General features: G+C 35.8%; 1 protein-coding gene across 1 annotated transcript; it reads left to right on the forward strand.

The window, feature by feature from the left end:
* Positions 1-18840: 18840 nt before the first annotated feature.
* Positions 18841-23359, forward strand: LOC120262504 (DNA-repair protein XRCC1). Its single transcript, XM_039270633.1, has 9 exons — positions 18841-18946; positions 19080-19267; positions 19349-19537; positions 20517-20628; positions 20925-21013; positions 21524-21634; positions 22238-22324; positions 22576-22889; positions 23102-23359. Coding segments are annotated over exons 2-9 (1065 nt in total). The 5' UTR covers positions 18841-18946; positions 19080-19105; the 3' UTR covers positions 23103-23359.
* Positions 23360-23407: the final 48 nt, after the last annotated feature.

Genomic DNA, 23407 nt, shown 5'->3' on the forward strand with positions numbered 1-23407 from the left:
TTATCTTTGTAAAAATTGATTTAGTTAGAGTACGGGCTAAGTGCTCAACAAGAGGTTGTAGTTAGGTAATTTTATGTTCATGGTGTAGTGGCAAGAAAATGTATGTAGTGAAGCACTATTTGGGAAAATATTCATGCCTGTTTGGAGCTACAAAAAATTAAAAAAGTGATAGCTGATGTGATGGCCAACAAGATTGGTGAGGTTCTTGGATCCATGCCTTTCATTAAACCAGACCTTTTAAAAGTAATGGTTAGGAAAGAGTTAAGTGTTTTTATTTCTAACAAGGTGTGCAAAAATGCTAGGGCTTTTGTGCTTAAAACAATTGAAGAACAATTCAAGAAAGATTTCATGGTGTTAAACAATTATGGACTTGAGTTACCAGAGACAAATCCTGGGTCCAATGTGCTTGTTGTGTATGAGAGGCAAAGTCCAAGAGAGTTACCAACTTTTCAGAAAATGTATGTGCGTTTGACAGCTATTAGAGAGGGATTTATTGCTGGTTGTACGAAAATTATAGGGATTGATGGATGTTTCTTGAAAGGCTTGTTGAAAGGCCAATTATTGGTGGCAGTAGGAAGGGATGAGAACAATCAAATGTTTGTTGTAGCATGGTTTTATTGTGGAGAAAAAAACAAAACTTCAAGTTGGTCATGGTTCATTGACTAGTTGAAATGTGATCTCTATATTGGGGATGGGCTTGGATGGTCATTGATTTGCAACATGCAAAAGGTATGTAAAAAGTTTCATTGTGAATTTTTCCTTAAGTTTGTAATTTAACTTTGTTAATAACTACTATTTTGTAGGGTTTAATCAAAGCAGTGAAGGAGCTCTTGCCATTAATTGAACATAGGATGTGCACAAGGCACATTTATGCAAGATGGGGGAAAAATACCTAGTTAAAGAACTTCAAATTCAATTTTGGAATATAGCTAGGCCTACAAGCCAACCCGAAATGCAAAAATAGTTAGATTTCATGAGAAATTTGAAGGGAGGAGTCAATGTTGTAGAAGAAGTAATAGAAAAATGGTCCATTGAAAGTTAGTTTCAAGCTTCCTTTAATGATGTTGTTAAGTGTGAGGTTATCAACAATAACATGTATGAAACATTTAATGGTGTGATACTAGATGCTAAGCCTATTACTTCCATACTTGAAGATATTAGGCAATATGTCATGACTAGGTTTGTTGTCAAAAATTAGTTTGGTATGAAGTGGAATAGTGAGTGTGGGCCTAATATAGTTGCTAAGCTTGAAAAAGAGAGGAATAAAGCTACAAATTGGCAACTTGAATGGAATGGGGTTGCAATCCATGAGGTGTTTTGGGATAATTTGATGTATCATGTAAGGGAGGCTTATGTTGTTGGTTAGGAAGCCATAGTTGCTCTTATGGTAAATGGGACAAAAGTGGGATTCCATGTCAACATGCAATGGTTGCAATTGCATTTATTGGTGCATATCCATTTGATTATGTATCCGAATGGTTCAAGAATGACACTTACTTGAAGACATACTAGTTTATAATTAATCCTGTAAAAGACAGGATGTTTTGGCCAGTGAGTGAACAAGGTCCAATGGTGCCACCTTTAGTAAGAAGGATTCTTGGTCGGCCACCTAAGAAAAGGGAGAGAGAACCATTAGAAGGAAAAAAATAAAAAGCAAACAAAGCAGTCTAGGGGAGGTCGGGTCTTCAAATGCAAAATATATCTACTACTACTCATGGCTCAGTTAGGGTTTTGAGAGTAAGAAATAATTCCCATAATTGTGTGACATGGATAAATAATTTTGTTGTCTTCATGGAGTTTGATGAATTGTTAGTTACATGTTTCTTGTATATTGTAGGGTGCTCACAGTGGTGGACTTGTTGTTGGAAAGGAAATACGACATTGTACTTCATTTATTACTGCAAATGAACTACTGTTAAAAATTGTTCCCATTTTAGATGTTATAGCATGTAATATCATTGACTTTGTTTAAGTTAGTAATATACCTTCTTTGTTAAATGGTGGACATACACGCAGGAATAGTAGGCTTGATGAAATCGCAATACATACTGAAGGAGTAAGTGATCAGGCATCTGGAACAACTGAATTTCCAGATTTCTCAACACAACACAACAAAGCATAAAAACTCTTATAATTGAGGAAATCCTTTTCTCTAGAGCAGGGAAATAGTTCATCAAGGATGATTTTTGTAAATTGCATGTCACTTTTCATGTATCGGTCACAGATATTGTGCTGCTACTTTTACTTAACACTGCTGACATAATGTAGTAATTATATTCAGGAAACATTTTTCTTTATTGTGCCCAAAAATGAAGAACAAGTTTGCTAATATATGGCGTTAACTATGGTCCATTTACTTGTTAAAAAAAATGAAGAACATGTTTCCATTGAATGGAATGCAGTAATTTGCATCATTTCTACTTCTTTTATAGAAATGCGTTATATTTACAATATGTTGGTGTTGTTGGTGCTTTTGTTATGTTGTTGGTGCTTTTGCTGTGATGTTGCCGTTTTTATGAATTAGTTTTGTTAGTTAATAGAGAGCTAATTTATTGGTTAATGATGGTCCGAGTTTGCTTTTGTGTGAGTATGTTGGTTGAGTTATTTTGTTAAGTTGGGTACTGAGTCAAGTTATGTGAAGCTGATTTTTAGGTAGATGTAATTGTAGCCTTTGGATTTTATGAAAAAGATGGGACCAATGTGTAACTTATAATCAGGACTGTTGATTCTTTTATATTGGGTCAATGGTTCACATGTAAGCACAGGTTCTTTCTCCTTCCTTCTTCTTCTCCCTTGTTTGGATTTCCACTTTCTGGCTCTCATATTTTGAGCACTTCCATTTCAGCTCTTGCAGTAATAGATTCTTTTGCACAATATAAATTGGTTTAAAACAATAATAACCGAGATCATAGAATGAGATACAGCTGTGCATAAGCCTTTGTGAGAAGGCCATTGGCTGGGCTCACTCCAACAAAAACAAGGCAATGAATTTGAAAGGCGAGAGAGGAGAAGGGAAGCTAGGGATTTATCACTCTTTACTCACTAGAGCTCCACTATTGAAGCATTGAGGGTAGAGGTAGAGGATTTCATTTCTAGCATTTGGATCCATTATCACCGTCAAGATCTGAATCCGTTTAGAATTTTTGTGCTTTTTTTTATTATTTTATCTTTTAAAAATAATATTTTTAATACAAACAAAGCCACATAAGCTTTATTTAATGGGAAATCTAACTCTCGTTAGGCGGAGGAACCCAATGTACCAAAATCGAAAAATAGGGGGAGTAAAAAGGCTCAAATCGTATTAGAGGTACTAAAAAGACTTATTGATAAAAATAGAGGGACTATTTTGGTGATTACACCTTAAAACTATAGAAATCAATTGTCACAGGCTACTGAGGTTTTTTTCAAGTATGGTTCACATACAATCTACAGAGGTATTCAAATTCTCTGCAGTCAAATTTTCTACTATAAATTTTCATTATTTCTTTAGAGATCCAGTCCCTCTATCTATTATCTTCCTCAAAATCGCATTCTCCACTAGAATCACATCAAGAAATCCTCAAATAATAACCGTGGTCTAGTTGGCCACCAATTATGTAAAAACCAAACAAAATCAACCTATTTGGCTAACAATTTCATCAGAGGAACCAATCCTCTGATCTTGTCCACAATAATGAAACAAATCAAAATCCATATAAATCATAAAAATCATGGGAAAAAGAAAAATAAGTTGTGATAAATCACAATATCTCACCTGAAGAGAAGGGTTTCGAGAGATCTAGAGAAGAATAAGGGTGGACGCCAATTCTCAGGTTTGGGGCTTTTCTTTGGAGGGTGAAGGTGAGGAATTTTAGGGCTTGTTTGGATGAGCTTTTGGAAAACCCAGAAGTGCTTTTTTATAAGTTAAGCACTTCTGGGTTCAAAAAAAGTTGTTTGTATTGGCTTTTCTGCAAAAGCAAAAGCTGTAAAAAAAGTTGAAAAAAGACTTTTTCAAAAAATTTAGTCATGAGCAACTTTTATGAAAAAACTGCTTTTTTAGCTTATTTTTACGACTACGCTTTACGGAAACAATACAAACACAAAATATAAAAAAAATGCTTAACTTACTCTGGAAAAGCACTTTTTCCAAAAGCACTTCTACTAAACTAAAAAAAAGTGTTTTTTTTTGAGAAGCCAACCCAAACAAGGCCTTACATGACAAGTGTTTTAGGGTTAAGAATTTGGGCCTTTTCTTTTTATTTATTTTAACATATTATTGAAAAAGTAGACTTTTTTTTGTCCTCATATACCTTTTAAATAATTTTTTTATATAAATATTGAAAACAAAAATATATAATAAATATTTTATAAATGAAGATTAAATGATTTATTATTATTTTTGGATAATTTGTTGTTTATATTATTAATCTATACAAATAATAATTAAAAGTTATTTATTTCAGCAAAATGAAAATGTCAAAGAAAATTATTAATTATATAAATTAAAATTGAATATATAATATTATGTGGTATATGTAATAATTATATATATATATATATATATTATAATTAATATATTATATTTATTTATTTTTAAATCATTAATTGTTTTATAAATACTCAAGTAAAATAAAACTAATAATATTTTATTTGATAAATTATTATTTATATTATTAATCGAAACTAAGAATAATTATTAAAAATGTATCATTTTGAGCAAAATGAAAATGTATAAGTAAATTATCTATCATATAAATTATAATTAAAATTATATTATCATTTTGTATATATAATAATATTTACATATGTATATATATATACATCATTTCTCATTTTCTTATAATTTAGACTAGCTTTATATTTTAAATTTAAAATTTTAAAATATATATATATATATATATATCTAAATTTATAATGATTAATAATATATAATTAATCTATAAATTAATAATTAATTACCAAAAAGTTTGGTCCTCCCTACATATCAATAAGGATTCTAGATTGCATTGTTTTGGGAGTGTACTAATTAAGGTTAATTGATTGCTGAAACATTTGGTTGGAGCATAATAAATAAATTTCACTTGTATTACTCAATCATTTGGTTGGTCTAAGTTTGAAAAGGTTAATATAAAATATAATTTTATAACTATAAAGTCAAATAATATAAATAGAAAAGTTCAACTTAATTAATAAAAAATTAAGAAAATTATATAAAATAAAAATCTGTCGTAAATCTTTAACAATTTTATTTCAAATACAACTCTATTGCAAATTTGCAATGGATTAAGTTTGTTGAAACAATTTGTTGCAAAAATATAATATCTTTCATAGAACCCTTTGCAATGACTCTACTTTGTTGCAAATTTGCAATGGATTAAGTTTGTTGCGACAATCTGTTGCAAAAATATAATATCTTTCATAGAACCCTTTGCAATGACTCTTGTCTATTGCAAATCCATCTCAAAATATCTCTCGCTCACTTCCTTCCTTTTTTTTCTAACGGGCATTTGTGCCGTGGCAATTCTATTGCAATTTAGTGATAAAATCTGTGGCAATTATGTCGCAAAATTACTTCCACTATTTTTTTTTGCAGCATATTTTTTCCAGTCACAAAATCCATCGCAAATTTCCCATTTTGTTACAAAGAGATGAAAATTATGTTGCAAAGTTGAAACGGAAGGAATTCCATTGCAAATGCCATTGCAAAATTATAATTTTTTTCAACATTAACAATTCTTTAACATAATCTCTCAAGCACACTTTTTTAGCCCCCTCCTAAATCAAACTCAATTTAAACCACTATGATACTTCAATAATTCAAGCAATACAAATACATATACCACATGAATTCCAAATCAACAATTCTAACTCAAAATCAATTCAAGAATTATAAGGACTTTAATATAACATCATCGGATCTTTCACTTTGTACATAAATAAAGCAAAACGCCAAGGTGCACTAGCAATAAGGGCTGCCAAAATAGGTCAGGTTAGGGTTGGCAGGTCGGGTTGGACCCAACCTAATTTTTTTATATTATTAATCCGAACCCAACCTGGTTAATTATATAGGTCATGTTATTCAACCCTAACCAGACGAGTTATTAAACAGGTTAGCCGAGTTCGACCTGTTTAACCCGAATTTTTTTAAAAAAATTATTGCTCAAAATTACTTAAACAAAAATTTCTCAGAAATGTCTTCCTCCCAACATTCGTAACCAAAATGCAGAAAAAATGGTTTTTTAAGACGTGATCAAGCCTAAAAACCATAAACATCAACAAAATCTCTCTCAAATTACAATCCAACACAAATACTGAAATACAATCCATCATATCTAATGCATGAGAAAGGATTAAACATCCGAAAGCAACTGTAAACATTAAAACATTAAAACTTCATCAAGCATCCTTCAACAATGATTACAAATCTTTTATCTTCCAAGTCTTCAACACCTTCAATTCCTCTTCTCACTTTCAAATCCTTCGACGCTTCAAACTCAACCCATGCACTTTCATGACATAATGATCATTAAGATGTTAGTGAACTAAAATATTTAATAATGAAGAAAACATCCTTTCACAAAAAAATAAAAAATAAAAAAACTAACTTACCAAACACAACTAGTTCATGTTAGAACTTGCCTCAACCATCATAGAATCACTTTCACTTCTGTTGATATTCAAATACATGACATCTCTAATTAACTCTTCCAACTTCAAATCAGATGAATCTACATTGAGGACAAAAAAATGGAATTAAAATTCTGAATATGGAAAAACAAACACAAACAATAAATAAGATATACAAAGTTACAAACACTCCACCTTTTGCTCCAAATAAGCAGTCTCTACATTATATCAACGCTTCAACTGTATCCGGTAACATAGAGCTACGATATCAATCAAGAATTCTACCACCAAGGCTAATAGCTGATTTAGATGCAACAGTGGTCACGGGAATACAAAGCACATCCCTAGCAAGTCTAGCTAGATCCGGATACCTATATTGTTAAGATCTCCAAAGCTCAAGTACTTTAATTGAAGCTGTTCTTTTAGTTCTTGGCTCATCTAAATACATCTCCAATTGACTTTTATTACCACCAGAAACATAATCATCACATTCAAAAGAATTAAATTCCTACAATAAAAACAAAAAAAAATTTAAAAATATCAGATAAAAATAATCTGCACATGTTAAAAATATATCAGATAAAAATAATCTACACATGTTAAAAAAACTGGAATTGTAATGTAAAGTACTGCAAACATAATATTACCAACAACAAGTTTGAAGAACTCTCACATCCATCTTGACCTTTATGAGACTCACTACCATATGAACAAAATGAAGATCCCAAATTAACCTGTGAAGAACTCATGTACTCATCAAAAAAGACCAAAAAGTGTTTCCTTGACTTTTGCTAATTCCTTAGATTTTGGACCATAGAGCTTTCTATAGCTGAATTCAAGGAAATTAAACTTGTACCATGGATCAAACACAAAAGCAATGGAAAACAATAAATTAAACTTAAACTAATACTTGTCAAACTTGTCCATCATATTCTCAGCTATCTGACGCAGATATGGATCAGGGCATAAGCACTCTTTCTTCAACCTTGATTGAATCACAAAAACTTTAGGAAAATACAAGTTGGCTGTGGGGTAGAGAGATCCCGAGAAAACATTAGTTGCATCATAGAAAACTTCAAGAAATCTACATTTCTTTTCAACTTTTGCCCATTCATCCGGAGTTGGAACACTTGTAAATTGGTACCATTCAACTGAAGGTTCTCAAAAGCCCATCGATAATAAAGAGCATTTGAAAGCATCATAAAAGTTGAATTCCATCTAGTAGGAACATCTTGCACCAAAGATTTCTTTAAATACAAAGAAGTTTGTTTAACAGATTTACTAAACCCGTCCTTTCTTCCTTGAGAACCCTTCACATATTTCACACTCTCTAATCTTCTCCACAAAATTATCTATATCTTTCAAACCATCTTGTACAACCAAGTTGAGAATATGAGCTGAACACCTTACATGAAATAACTCATCCTTATATAAAAAAGCATTATTCAACATTAGTTGTTTACTAAGAATTCCAACACAAGCATCATTAATTGAAGTATTGTCCAAATTAATAGAAAAGAGTTTCTTTTCAATGCCCCAACTACTAGCCAAACCAAAAATCTTTTCACTTAATGCTTGACTGGTATGTGGGGGAGGGATGAAAGAAAATTTCAAGATTTTCTTTTGCAAATTCCAATTGCTATCCACATAGTGTGCAATCAAACTCAAATATCCATCAGTAACTATAGACGTCCATGCATCAGATGTCAAAGAAATTCTACCAGGTTCAGGACAAGCAAGCAATTCACCACGAAGGTGATTACGTTCTTTGGCATACAACTTCAAAATATCAGACCTTGCAGTATTTGTAGAGAATTCAACAACTTGTGGCTCAAGATATTTTAAAATGTTCCAAACTTCTTCATACTCAACAAAAGTAAAAGGTATATCATGTCTAATCAAGGAATGCACAACCAGTTCCCTAAGTTTATCTTGAGAAAAATGAGGATTTCTTATTCCCAAAGGTACATCTTGATCATAAACAAGCAAATACTGCCCCATATCTTCTGTTGTCATTCTCACACAATTTTTCAAATGACATTTTAAATTACTTGTGCCATTATCGCTACCAGCCAAATAATTCTTACCAAAATTCATGCATTCACATCGCAACGGCTTATTCGGTTTCTCTGGGAGTATGCAAAATGAGTCCAAACCGTAGAAGTCAACCTTCTTTTCTTCTTTTCCACATCTTTTTTCTATCCATATCCATCACATTGTGATCCTAATGGTGGGGGATCTTGTATTGAGTCCTCATCACTGCTCTCTTCTTTAACATCATATGGATGGCTCCCATTGATTGCCTTTGCCTCCATACTTCTACCATTTTAAAGTTTCAACCAAAAATAATCTTAAGCATAGTCGAATGTTAAACACCAAGTATTCAGTGAGCACCAAGCATTTTAAAGATTGAGCACTAAAAGAACAATAGAATGCAGAAAAATACCTAGAAAATAGATGAAGTGCTACCAATTGGTGAGTGCCGACTGCCGATCGGACTATTGGGTTCGAATTGCAGAAAAAAGAAAACTAACACCTCTAAGATGGTTGTGCTTCTAGCTATTTTAGACAGTTGATGATGGTATTTTTCCACTTGGAGCAACGTCCGTCGTTGTTTTCTAACTCAGGCAAAAACCCATAGTGATAGTGTGACTATGTCTGTGTGAGAGTCTAATAGAGGAGAGACGACCGACAAAAAACACGAGTCAATGAGAATGAGATAGGTCATAAGAGGCTCTAGGCTAGGGGTATACTTAATATTTAGGTTAAAATCTAAAAATTACATAACTAACCTTAGAACATTAACATAATTACTAATTAGCCGGGTCAATCAATTGACCCATGAAACCTGGCGGGTTAACCTGAACCCAACATGTTTATTAATTAGGTCAACCCTAACCCGAACCATTTATTAAACAGGTCCAAAATTTCAACCCTAACTTGCTTATATCGTATTGGGTTTTCAGGTCATGCTAAGAATTGACAGTCCTAACTAGCATGTATATAAAAACCTCTCAATATATATGAAAGCATCATGCTCATTGTCATGGTCCTCCTGATTGTGGCAACGATCACCGTGCGGCGCTCTTCACACCACCAAGGCGCCGAGCCAGCCTCCAAGAACCTAGGACAAAAATAGCCCAAGAAAACAAGCAAGCAAGGATGCCTATCAAGTAAACAAGGCAAAGAAGCATACAAGCATCATCAAAGACATCATGACCAGGGTCCAAGAAGTTCCAACCGCCCACCACACCAAGATACCAGAAGGAACAAACTCAAGACAAGAAACTAGAGAGAAAAGATAAACTCTTATTTAGAATGAATCCGAGATACACCATGAGCCACCTGACACAGCCAAGACCTTCACTCCCCCAAGGAATGAAGGTGAACAAAGCCCTTGAGAGCTAGCTTTACTCCAAGTGAAGCCAAACTCGCCCAAGTTCTCTAGCTGCCATCTCAAGAGGAAGGAGAGGGATATTTATAGCCAAACCCTCTCAATGGATAAGGGCACCGACCCTTGATCTAATGGCCAAGATATGCTAAGTTGTCCCATCACAACAAGCATAGTGCTACAGTGCAAGAAAACACACTACTACAGTGCTCCAGACTCAGCCGGCCATCATCAGGATCATGCTACAGTGCCGCCCAATGGTACTGTTCACATGATTGGTAACGGCCTCGGTATCACCCTGCTGACGCACCCCAGCCTGCCGGTAGCGCCCGCCTGTCCGCACAAGGGTGCCGATGCCCATCGGTAGTCAGTCTAGCACTTGGCCGTTCCTCTCGGTAAAGACGCTTGATAGCGCCCATGCGCCTCGCGTCATGTTGGCCCACGGCTGGCTAAGAGCTCCCGCTCTGCCCGCCCAATCCTCTGATTGATCGTACAAGTCTATATCGACCGTACCGCCGATACTGATGCCGATCTGGCTCCTTTGGCCCATACTTAGCCAAATATCTATGATCATGAGATCATCACGGTCCCTTGGTCGCGATCCCATCACCACGCGCATCACGCCATGCGCGCTGCCTAGGGAGCTCCCGGTAATGCGCTGCACCATGCCCGCACACCCTGGCGGGGAATCTTGATCATATGCGGCGGCAATCAGCACATAGGCCACCGGACGACTAATGTCTTGTTCGGACTTGGATTTTGACCTATCTTGGCTTCATCGGTCATCCTCCCTCGGCATGGAACCATCCTCCGCCGAGCGCATAAGGTAAAACCCTTACACTCATCCTCAAGCATACCCATCTCTTAACAATGATATGAGTTCCTATGTAATTAAATATGATAAAACTAAACTATATATGCAAACATATAACTGCATCTATCACAAACACAAACATTTAATCTTATATTGTGCTTGCAAGCTTGTATGCCCTAATCCATATATCTCCTTACTCTTATTTACCTTTTCTTACAAGCTTACAAATTTGCCATAAAGCATGAACTTCTAATCAAACCATTTAATTGCTTACAAGCTCATTAACATTTTCTTTTATCGATGATAACCCCGTGCCCAAGCATATATAAAGCATTCTAATTCTCCTCTTATTTGACAAGCCTTTTCTAATTCTCTCCTTTCACTTCAAGCTCTCTTTCTAACTAGCCCAAAATTAGGGAAATCATGACAAAAACATGAGAGGAGCAAGTACATGAACCAAACTTTAGTTCTCTTAGTGCTTTGTTTTTTAATAATAAAAAAAAATCCTTAAAGTATCAACAGTCCAAAATCATTCTCTAGCCTATGATGAGAATTAAAATTTCTTGGCACTACCCTACTTCTCATCTCACCACTATCTTCAACATCTTTAAGACATAAATAGTGCAACGATATGCCAAACTTACCATCATATACCTCACTATTACAGATGTGAGTATCTTAAACCTTTCATTCTCCCCTCCGAACTTTCCTTCCATCTCTTAGTTCATAAACTTACACTAAGACTTCATATTAAGCCATAAGTATTTACCCATACATATATGTTTTATATTCCTCACAAACATTTCTTTTAGGCATTAAGTCAAACACTTGTAGGCAAGCAATCCAAATGCCCAAAATTTGGGGTATATATATATATATATATATAACCAACACAAACTACTAATATTTACAACAACAATTTTATTTCTACAAACAAGGTTTCCATCTTCATTAACATAATTATAACCTCCACCTTCCATTCTCACAGGTATCATTATCATACATGCCTAACAAGGGAAGAGAGAGAGAGAATTGGGGGCGCAGGGGGTTCAAAGAGTTATAAATCCATTAATATTCAAAGAAGTTGTTGATTCCATTAAGGGTTGTGGGTTAGCAGTTTTTCGATAATCAAGCGCGCCTACGCGCGCGCGCACACACACACACCATAATTAAGTGAAGATGCACAACTGTTTCGTAACGTAGTTTGGCACCACTTACCTATGTCTACAGGGCCAAACTCGGACAATCAAACCCATTAGAAGAGGCAAAACACAACTACATAATATCTCTAAAAAGCACTCTTACCATAGGATAAGATGTAATCGATGATCTTATCCTTGAAGGCTGGCTTTAATCAACCTTCCATTGGTCTCAACTTCTAGTCGAACAACACTTCTTCACCAAGATCCTTCCACAATCCTCTCGGGCAATATGCTCTTTTTCACAAGACTGACCGATACTTCTATCCCTACTCTTTAGGCCCATCACTTGCATCTTAAATTCATGAGTAAGAACTTATATAGTCAGTCCTCCACATGAACCGCCTCTTGAAAACTTTCTCTTCTATATTAATTCTCCGCAACATCCAAATTTAGAAATTTTCAAATCTAGTGTTGCAACTCTGTTGCAACCGAGTTGTAACTTGACTCACCTTTTGATACAGACTAAGTTACAATACAACCTCAAGACATTACCAGCCCTTTTGGTTGAGTCTGAGTTGCAAGATGTCGAGTATTTTCTATCTCAACTGATAATAGTAGTTGAACTCCCACATCATTATATTAAAATAAATGTTAGGATTAAAAAATATAAAATCCGAAAGTATAGATATTTCAGGGAGATGAAAAACTTGAGGGTTTGGTAACAAAAGTGAGTTGATGGAATTTGATGGAATTGGTGTTGCTTTCCTTTCGATAATTGCCAAGTTATATAATAATTATATCAATCAATCTGGCTGATCAAAATTCGAAAATTTATTTATAAAATGTGAATTTATTATTTGTCAAGTCACTCTTCCCGGGTTACGGATCCTATCAGGGTCTGAATCCAGATCCAATAAGAACACAATTGCACGTGCATTACACGTGCCCGCCCTTCACTCCGTCTTCGGGGTTATTTTTTTGGGTGAGTACTTTATTATGCCTTTGTTTCATTTTGAGCACTTCATTTCAATTTGTATCAAAATGAGCACTTGACTTTGATTTGCTTTCAGCGAGAGGGCACTGGAACTATTCTGGTGATGGGCTGCTGATGTGGTTGCCGGAATTCTCACGTGGAAGGCTATGTTCCACGTCATATGCTCACGTGGAAGCGCCAAGTGGACGACTAAAGCACGTGGCCGATCTCTTATGCCACATGGGATACCGCGTCAGACTAGTTGCTCTTCTTCTCCTTCTCCTCCTCCTTCCCTCCCAAGACCATCTTTGCCCTCATCTTCGTCTCCCCCACCCCCAACCCCCACGTGAAGCCATCTTTGCCCTAATCTTCTTCTACCCCTCCCCTAAAGCCATCTTTGCCCTAATCTTCATCTCCACTCTTGCATCTAATTCAGAGAGACCAAACAGGGCCACATTTGTAGAGAAAGATGTTACATCAGGGGGATCGTGAGATCTCCCCCCTTCTCTGTATTACAACTAATGATTACTGCTTTTATTCAGTTAAAAACTATATAAGAACTTGTCATTACTGCTTATATGCGGTTAAAACGTGTATTAACTATTGATTAAATGTAGTGATTAGTTACTGATTAAATGCAGTAATTCATTTATTAAAACTACTGAGCACTGCTTAAATGCAATTAACTCATGTATTAACACCATATATTACTTCTTATAGACAATTATCAATTATTTACCCTTTATCTATTTTACATAATGTATGTTTATCGTAATATCTGTTTAAGAGACAAGTATGTAAATTTGAGACAAAATTTTGAGAGCAAAAATTTATACTTCATTCATTTAGCCTGTTTTAGAAGGTAATTACACTGTGCAACATCAAAAATGCCATCAGGCTTTAATTTATCTATATCCTTAGAAACAAAATTACAAAAAATTTCTGCAGTTGGTCCTCCTTCAAGCATTCCCTCCAGCATTAGAAGCACTACTAACTCCTGGTGGAATCCATTGTCTCCTTTTTTTTGTTACAGCTTCAATTTTGGTTTTTCCAGCTAATTTTGGGGTAGCTTCAACTGTGGCCCTTTTTTTCCCTCCTTTGACTTGAAGTTTAGTTTTTGTTGGCCTCATTTCACCAGCAATATTAAACACCTGCTCTTGTGTATTAATAACCTATATTATTGAAGATCATAAACACTTAAGCATCAGTTGAAGATAGTTAAATTGTGTTGCTTGATGACAATAGTAGTACCTGTGATACAGGTTCTACTGGAATATTTTCAGTTGCGTTAGGCCTTTCATTGGATTGAGATTCAATGAAGTGATCAACCTGACACAATATGAAAAAGCAAATTGGTTTCCAAATTATAAAGTTAAGTTGATACAACCATATTCATACCATTTGCATATGTTCTTCCAGAACATGTGGATCTATTCCATCTATAGGGTCATTACCAGATACCTACACAGGACAATAGAATGATTAGAAACTAATTTTACTTATATTCATATAGTGTAATTAACTCACCTCATCAGTAGGATTAGTTGTTGTAGAAGGCCCAGGTTGCCTTCCATGCCCATCAGTGGCAGTATTAGTTCCCTGGACATGCCACATAATAAAATGCAAGCTGAATTATTAAGAGCAAAACAAGAATGAACTTGTATGCAATATAATATAATTCATATACCTGTTAACCATGAAATCTTTTGTTATGACCTGCAACCCCACATATGCTGCAGGTGATTTTTTTGCCTGTTCTACTCACTTTTCCTCTGTAAAATCCAGGTTCTTCAGTTGCATCTTTCCTTCTTAGCATAGTCTTCTTCCCCCTTTTTTTGTTAACAGGTTCAGGTGGTATCATAGGGCACTGAGGACTCTTTGGCCAACAACTTTTGTCTTGTGTAGGGTATAGGATATGCCTATATATTTCTAGGAATGTGGACACCTTATAACAGTCATCTATATAATTCTCTGGCCTGTCTTGGTTGTAATATATTGCAGAAATGGCATGAGAACAGGGCACTCCAGTTAATTGTCATTTTCTACAAGTACATGTCTTTTCTCTTGTGTTGACAACAAATTGGCCATCATTGCCTACAATTTGGTATTGGTCACCCCCTGACCATGCAACACTATGGGGGAAAATCATTGTCTTTGCTTTTTCCAATTTTTTAAGTATCTTAGGCCAAATCACACTTTCACATTTTGCCATTGCATCTCTCTTGTTTTGAAGTCTGCACATCAGCTTTATTCTTATGGTTTCGTTTAATGTCACTATCCCTTTGGTTCTAGCATCAAGTATAACACTATTAAAACATTCACAAAGGTTATTCAAAAGCATGTCACACTTGAAATTAGGCTTGAAGTGTGCCCTAGTCCAATGTCGGGGATCTATTTTCTTTAAGAACTCATAGGCATCCTGTGACATTGCTTTTAAGGTTTCCATTTCCTTGTTAAAGGCAGGGATGAAGCTAGCCCTAGCACACCTCCATAGTTGGTCTTTTAAAGCTTTTCCTTTGTAATTACTCCTGAAGTTGCTATGTATATGTCGTACACAGTATCTATGCTCTGAATTTGGAAATAATTCTTGCAATGCTGGTATTAAGCCCTATTAGTGGATTTATTTTGGCAGACAGACAATACAGAACATATAGCAAAGTGGGAAAAAAACAAACAAACAGAAGAAAACAACATTTAATTAGACATGAGAGCATTTACTAAACCACAAATTAATTATTGTATTGAGGTGTTAAGGCATCTTACCTTTTGTCTATCACTCATGAAGGCAAAATGGTGGTCATTCATGATTTCCAAATCTGCAGCTAGTAGCTCCAAGAACCAACTCCAGTTAGGGGGCGTTCATTTCAGGGAAAGTGATGGGAAGTGGTTTGACTTCCACCACTTCTGGTGTTCATTTGTGCTGAACTGGGGGAAGTGCCATTTCCCCCACTTCCGACTGAAGTGGATTTTGAACTAAGCCCACTTCGGTATTTTTTTTACTGAAGTGGGGGGAAGTGAGACAATCTATAAAAACTAACTTCCTTTCACTTCCAAAATCTTTTTTGAACTCATAGACCTTCATCCAACACCTAAATCTTTCGATTTTATTCTCACTTTCTGACAAATGAACATCAGAAATCCTAGAAGTGTATCACTTCCCCCCACTTCAGGGAAGTGGCACTTCCCCCACTTTCTGACTTCCCCCCACTTTCCCTGAAATGAACGCCCCCTTAGCGTAGTTCTCTTTCTCCACCACAGCCCATGCTATGGGATAGATGCAATCATTTGCATCTATTCCCACAGCTGAGAGGAGCTGGCCCCCAAACTGTCCTTTAAGCCAGCAACCATCAAGTGAAATAATTGATCTGCATCACTGCCATGAAACCTGCCTTCAATGGACCCAAGCAAAGATACATTCCTTCAAATATGCCTTCACTACACTTGAACATTATACTTGACCCTGGATGAGTTCTTAGCAGTTCAAGTCTATAATCATATAAACTCTTGATCTGCTCACCCTCATCACCATCTAATATGTTGTGTACATGACACATAAGAAATTAAAAACCAAAAACAATTGAAATAATTGAAACATCATAAGTAATAAATATAAACATCACCTTTTTGCAATGCATTTTGCCCTCCAAGCCTTCAGCCTACTGATGTCCACTTGTTGATTGTGCTTCACAGCTTGCTTGATACCTGCCACAGACCATGAAGGATCTGCCCTGAATTGATCCAGATAATTCTCAGCAATCCATTTTGAACTCACATGCCTCACATTGTGCTCCCTGGTGCACTCATGTTTAAGAATTCCAGATTTGATTTGAATTGTGTTTGGGTCTTTAATCATGGGAGCTGCCTATAAATAGAAAGGGCATCCCTTCTTACAAATTGCCTTGCATCTCTTCTTATTACTTGGCCTAAAATTCATTACAAACATGTTCTTAATTCCATAGTTCCTGACAACCTCTCTAAATTGGCCAAAACTATTGAACTTCATCCCAATCTCAAAATGGGGGTCCTTCATATCAAGCTCAGCATGAAACTCTGGATATTTGGGCTTACTTGGACCTATCCCTTCTTCATCTGTCTCAGAACATGAATACAATTCTTCAGATTCACCATATTCAGATTCAATTTCATCTCTGACAGTAGTCTGATCCTGAACACCTTCAACTCTTCTATGGCCTTGTTGTGCACCTTGCTTATGCCCCTCCACACCATCACTGCTCTCATCATTGTCCACTTCCTCACTATTGAAGCTATATTCTGAATCATGAAGTTCACTCCCATCATCCCCTTCTTTCTGCTGTCTAGGATTTTCCATTTGACTGTCACTCTTCTCAGAATCTACTGCTTAATCACCAGGGCCTGTGACATGACTATCTCTTGCAACTAAGTTGGAAACCTTTGCATATATATTTAATATCCTGTTTTGGCCAACACTTGAAGCTAATTCCAAGACATCTCCATCATTCTTTATCTCCCTCAGCCCCATATTACTGCCTACTACGTTCAGCCACCAAAATGTAGTTCCATCCACAGCTACACTCATCTCCTTTGCCATGTTTATTATCTCTAATTTAGATATTTTATCAGGGCAGCAATAATCAGCAAAACCAGCAAGTTTACGGCCCTCGAACTTGTGTACCTCACCATAAGTGTAATACAATCTAATTGTGAAATACTCACTATTGGGTGCTGACAAAAAGGAAAGAAAAAAAAAACAATTTGGTAATCAATGCATTATGTAGACTTTAATCTAAACAAAGACATCTTGAAGTATTTAACAACATATAAACATATTACCCTCAAATAATGCAATGAACATTAGCCTTGTTTTTTTGGCATTAAAATGAGGAACACATGTTAACACAACAAAAAAACCAATTGGCATTAAATCATGCATTTTACAATGTAAACTCCCAAAGTTCACAATGACATGCGGTGAAAAAGTAAATTGACAAAAAAATTAAGTTAGAAATACAAGCACCAAATTACAGAGAGATTTATTTAATACAACGAAAGATAGACTAAAAAAATGCATAGATCAAAGGAAAGAAAAAAGAGACATTGACCACTAGATCTAGAAAAAGTCGAGTAAAAGCACCTTTTAGTACAATCGATTGCATTATGTAGATTTTTTTATCTAAACAAATAAATCATTAGATTGTCCCGTTAATTATCTCCTATTGATTTACTTCCAACATAGGTGGCAAAAATAATGTGCATATAAACATAAAAACTAGTATACATGCAATGTCTTACAATAAATTGGTGATCCTGCGTCTGTTGGCCTTATCATCCAATCAACTTCCATGAGGCACACCGGCAATTCTCGAACACACAATGTGGAGAAAGTTTCTTCAGTAGTATACTATTGGATGCGTACAGGCGCAGATGAAGAAATTAGGGCAATCGGGGAGAAGAAGATTAAGGCACTCGGGGATATGAAGATTAGGGCAGAGATGGCTTTAGGGGACGGGGAGAAGAAAATTAGGGCAAACATGGCTTCATGGGGAGGGGAGATGAAGATTAGGGCAAAGATGGCTTTAGGGGAGGGGTAGAAGAAGATTAGGGCAAAGATGGCTTCACGGGGAGGGGGAGATGAAGATGAGGGCAAAGATGGTCTCGGGAGGGAAGGAGGAGAAGAAGGAGAAGAAGAGCAACTAGTTTGACGTGGCATCCCATGTGGCATAGGAGATCAGCCACGTGCTTTAGTCGTCCACTTGGCGCTTCCACGTGAGTATATGACGTGGAACATAGCCTTCCACGTGAGAATTCCGGCAACCACGTCAGCAGCCCATCACCAGAATAGTTCTAGTGCCCTCTCGCTGAAAGCAAATCGAAGTCAAATGCTCATTTTGATACAAATTGAAATGAAGTGCTCAAAATGTAACAAAGGCATAATAAAATACCCACTCAAAAATAATAACCCCCCGTCTTCGTCTTCCAGGGACTGCTGCAAATCGAAATCGTTTCCAGTTTTCACAAACCCTAGTCCGCGCGCTCGATCGGTACCCATTTTCTCCCCCAATTTTCTTTTTCAATCCCTTTGTTCAGTGTTTTTATTTTCAAATTAATCGCACTTTGAATCCCCCACTGATCTCAAAATTCGTTTTTTATGCGCTGATGATTCATCATTTGCAGCCGGTTTATCCGGCTTTGTGGTCCTGATGCCTAAATCGAGCTCAAATGGCGATGATCCTCCTCAAAAGAGAAAACTTCCTTCTTGGACGAGTTCCAAGGATTCCGGGGAAGGTTCCTGCAAGAAGAAACAGCAGAAGGATGGTGTGTGCAGCGGCAAAGAGAGTTCATCGAGCTTCTCAAAACTTCTGGTTGTGACTCTGGTTCATTCCTTTGTTTTTTTGAAGTAGTTAATGTCTTCAAGGTATTGAGAACTGTTTGTTGGTTTGCAGGAAGGGGTAGTGTTCGTGTTGTCTGGGTTTGTGAACCCAGAGAGGAGTACGCTGAGGTCGAAAGCATTGGCAATGGGGGCGGAGTATCGGCCTGACTGGAGTTCAGATTGCACTCTTCTTGTTTGTGCGTTTCCGAATACTCCTAAATTTCGGCAAGTGCAGGGGGATTGTGGAACTATAGTTTCAAAGGTTGTAATTTTGCAACTTCTCTGTATTTTCACCACTTCTCATTGAATTTTTAGTTTACTGCAATTTATATGTGTGTTTGTGTTTGTGTGCGTGCCTTGAACTAGAGCATATATATTGTTGAATTGGATTGATGGTATGTGGAATTGTTGGGGTTGTAATTAGATGCTTCTGGCCTAATACTATGTTTAGTTCTTTGGTGTATAACTTGATTGCTTCATCTACTTTACAATTGAAGACAAATGGAATATGTATGGGATAAATTCATTGAACAATTACTTATAGGAGGGGATTTCTAGTCTTTTAATTGGACACTAGGAAAGGGATGTTTGTGTTGAAAAGTCTATTCTTTTTCTGGATCAATTAGGACTTCTTTGTTTAGATTCAGGAAAAAAAAGAGATATGTTTGTGGGCCTTGTTCCAGGTCGAAAAGCAATTTTGATTTTTCTAGGCATAAGTCCTTTATGTTATATTGCCACTGTTTTATTTTATTTTCCTTTTTTTCCTCTACTTGGTTCTTTTTCTTAATTCCAATTCTGAGTTCACCTGTTTTTTCATTCAATCCTCTGACAGTCTTAAATGAAATAGTTGAAAATCTAAGCTGATTACATCTAGATACATGTAAATCAGTACACTGGAAAATGTAAATGAATTGATTTTAGATAGTAATAATCTATGAGGATAATCTCTATATAACTAATGAATATCTAATATCATTAGAGAATTTTTTCTTCCATAACTTTTATTGTCTATGTTTCGTATTGAATTGTATTCAAGAATATTGTTTCAAGGCATGCACATGGACTGCATTCATAGACTTTGGATATATCTACTTTGACCTCCCTAAGCCATGCTTATATTTCTTTTTGCACATTCCAGAGAAGATATGCTTATGTTACCTTATCTCCATTTGTATGCTTTGACATGCTGAAATCTTGATATGAAGCTAGTAACTTCACGTTAACAGTTTTTTCCCTCATAGGAATGGATATCTGAGTGTTACAGCGAGGAAAAGCTAATTGACATCGAGCCTTATCTTATGAATGTTGGTAAACCCTGGAGAAAACATGATGAATCTTCTGAGACTAGCCAAGGTGATCCAACATTTTCTCTATCCTTCACTTTTGCTACTTAATATCATTCCGTGATATTGGCATATTGTTCAATTTTGATGAAGAAATATAAAACTCCCTTCTGTTGATCAATAACTTAGAGTTCTTATTTTAATTTGTGATCCCAAAAATATTTAATCATAGCAGTGTTTTATTGTCAAATCATATTTTGCATTTTTGTTCCATATGCTTTTGATGAAGTTTAATGCATCACTCTGAAATTACCTTTTTATTTTTTATTTTTCAACTAGTTCTCTGAACTTTAACTGATTTTTCAGCTAAAAAAACTTCTCAATCCAAAGAACCTAAATTAATAGATGAAGAACGATCACATCCTCCGAAGCCAACTGTGTCTGCTGTGGCCAAGGTTTGTAACTTTGTACAATCAACTTCATACTTGAAGCTTATCTCTGATCGAACAATATCTCTTACCAATTTAAAAATTTGGTTTCTGGGATGAAGTATTGGAACACTTTTGTGACTGAATTTCCTGGCGATTTAAGTTGATTGAATTTACTTATTCTTTATTGAATTGACTCTCAGATTCTAGACTTAATTACGTATTCTAAGTAGTTGAATGCCATACTTTCTTCTATTCTCTTTATCTTCAATTAGTTGGACTTCACTAGAGCTTTGAATTTGCAAGGTTAATTTTTTTGACATTCCATTAGACCTGCCAAAAGGTTTTGTGGTTGTTCTGTTTTTTTATAAACTTATATTACTCTTTTTTTCTTTGTTTTGAGTTTTGAATCTAAAAAATTTGAGCTTAAGTGGACATTTAGGATTTGCTTGAGTCTTTTTGGTGGGTGTTTAAACTTTAATCTTTGAACAATGTGTGGTTTGTGGTCCTCATTTCCTTCGGTTGATGCTTATACAGGATGGAAGTTCTAATACTGTAAAAGATCTATTTTCTCCTTCGGAAGTGAAAGAGTGGGTCATGGATGATCTGCAAAAAACGGTATCATGGTTGGAGAGTCAGGAAGAGAAGGTGGGTTTCTGTTTGATATCCTCATGTTTTGCCATGTTTTGAGATTTTTTATTATTATCTACTCATCTAGGCTCTTTCCTGGTCTTTTTGTTCATGTGACGAAATTAATGAGGTCTGTTCATGTTTGGATTGACTTTGGAGATGGTGCTAATTAGGATGTCTCCATATCGTATTTCTCTGTCTTGGCTGATCTATGTTCTGATACCTGAAAAATGAATAGTAGGACTATTAATATGTCCAAGTTCAATCTGAGCATCTAACCGCACTGCATGTCTTTAACTTGTATAACACTTATTCTTTGGATCTTTTGTAAGACGAGACATGTATCATTTTGGTATGGAGTGAGAAGGTGCCGAACTAAAACCATTTATGACATTTTTTGTGATGGTTTTGTTTTTTCATATGGTTGTAACAGGCCAGTAACCAGCAGTATATTGCATTATAGGGAATTATTCAACTAAAATTTTCTGCCTATTATTCCTGTAATACCCATCTGACACATGTGTTTCATAAATAAACATGCTGATGACCTGGAGAATGTTAGAATCTGTCATGAATCTCTGGATGGTTTGTTAAAATATCTCCACTTTTCTCTATGGATAGCCAGAAGCTGATCAAGTAAGAACAATAGCTGCAGAAGGGATCATCACTTGTTTGCAAGATGCCATAGAATCTCTTGAGCAAGACCATGTAAGTTATTATCATTTTCATTGCTTTCTGAGATTTTGATCATCATAAATTACTGGCAAAGCTTGCTTCTGATAGTTTCCAGTTGCAAAAACACTTGCATTGAACTGCAATTTACCCAATATCCTAGGCATACACAAATGAGGCCTAAAATTGTCCTTTTGGGAATCAGAACCTATAAATAACACTTACCTCACAATATGTATAGGTGTCTATACTACAACACTTCTAAGTCTTGATAAAACTTCTTGTAGGATGTTCGGCTTGTGACTGAGCAGTGGAAGTTTCTCCCTCGAGTCGTCAAGGAGTTGGCCAAACTTGATGGCGGAGGAAGAAGTAAAAAAGAGTTGCTTTCGAAGGAAGAACTCATTCAACTTGCTATCTCCACTAAAAATATCTATGAAAGCGAGTTGGCTCATATAAGTAGTTCTCGTATGAAAAACAAACAAAAAATCGATGAGACACAAGGTTCAGAGGATACAGGGTTTGACAGTGATCAGACTATTGAAATGACGGAGGAGGAAATTGAACTTGCCTGCAAACACTTGACTTCAGAGCCTTGTGCATGGTAATGAAACTTGATACAATGAATTTTCTTTTCCTCTTTGTTCTCAACAATGCTTTTGTTAATCATCATAGTTTTCCATTATTCTATTGTTTCATAAGTGGATATTGGTTGTCTTTGAAGTCTTCTCCTTAAGAACTTCTATGTGTTTGCTGTTTTTGCTTTCAGCTTCCATTCTTTTTAAAGACATCGATGTATGTTTTGATTTGATCCAGATATTAATGGTTTTCCATGTTCGTACCCTTGAAATGGAGATGAGACATGAGCAAGGAACTGGTAAAGAGCTGCAGATGCAATCACAATATGAGCAAAAGTATCCCAGCTGTGCAAAGCCATGTAAATACATCTGGTCTGGTTTTGAACCTAAACAATGATAGTCTCATTTAAATCAATTCTTATTGCAGGTGTCACTGTGGATATGTTTTTGATTTAAGAGAGAATGAAGAATGAAAGAAAAACTATGTTACTTTTTACTCTGTTTTTGTGGTTCTTCTTTCAATGCCTACGTTGGTGTCCATGGA

Source organism: Dioscorea cayenensis, chromosome 5, assembly GCF_009730915.1.
Source record: "Dioscorea cayenensis subsp. rotundata cultivar TDr96_F1 chromosome 5, TDr96_F1_v2_PseudoChromosome.rev07_lg8_w22 25.fasta, whole genome shotgun sequence".
NCBI classification, from domain to species: Eukaryota; Viridiplantae; Streptophyta; class Magnoliopsida; order Dioscoreales; family Dioscoreaceae; genus Dioscorea; species Dioscorea cayenensis.

Coding starts and splice junctions, on each gene's coding strand:
- LOC120262504 (XM_039270633.1), top strand. CDS start 19,106: ATGCCTAAATCGAGCTCAAATGGCGATGATCCTCCTCAAAAGAGAAAA. Junction 20,629..20,924: donor ATCTTCTGAGACTAGCCAAG/GTGATCCAACAT, acceptor CTGATTTTTCAG/CTAAAAAAACTTCTCAATCC. Junction 21,014..21,523: donor CTGTGTCTGCTGTGGCCAAG/GTTTGTAACTTT, acceptor ATGCTTATACAG/GATGGAAGTTCTAATACTGT.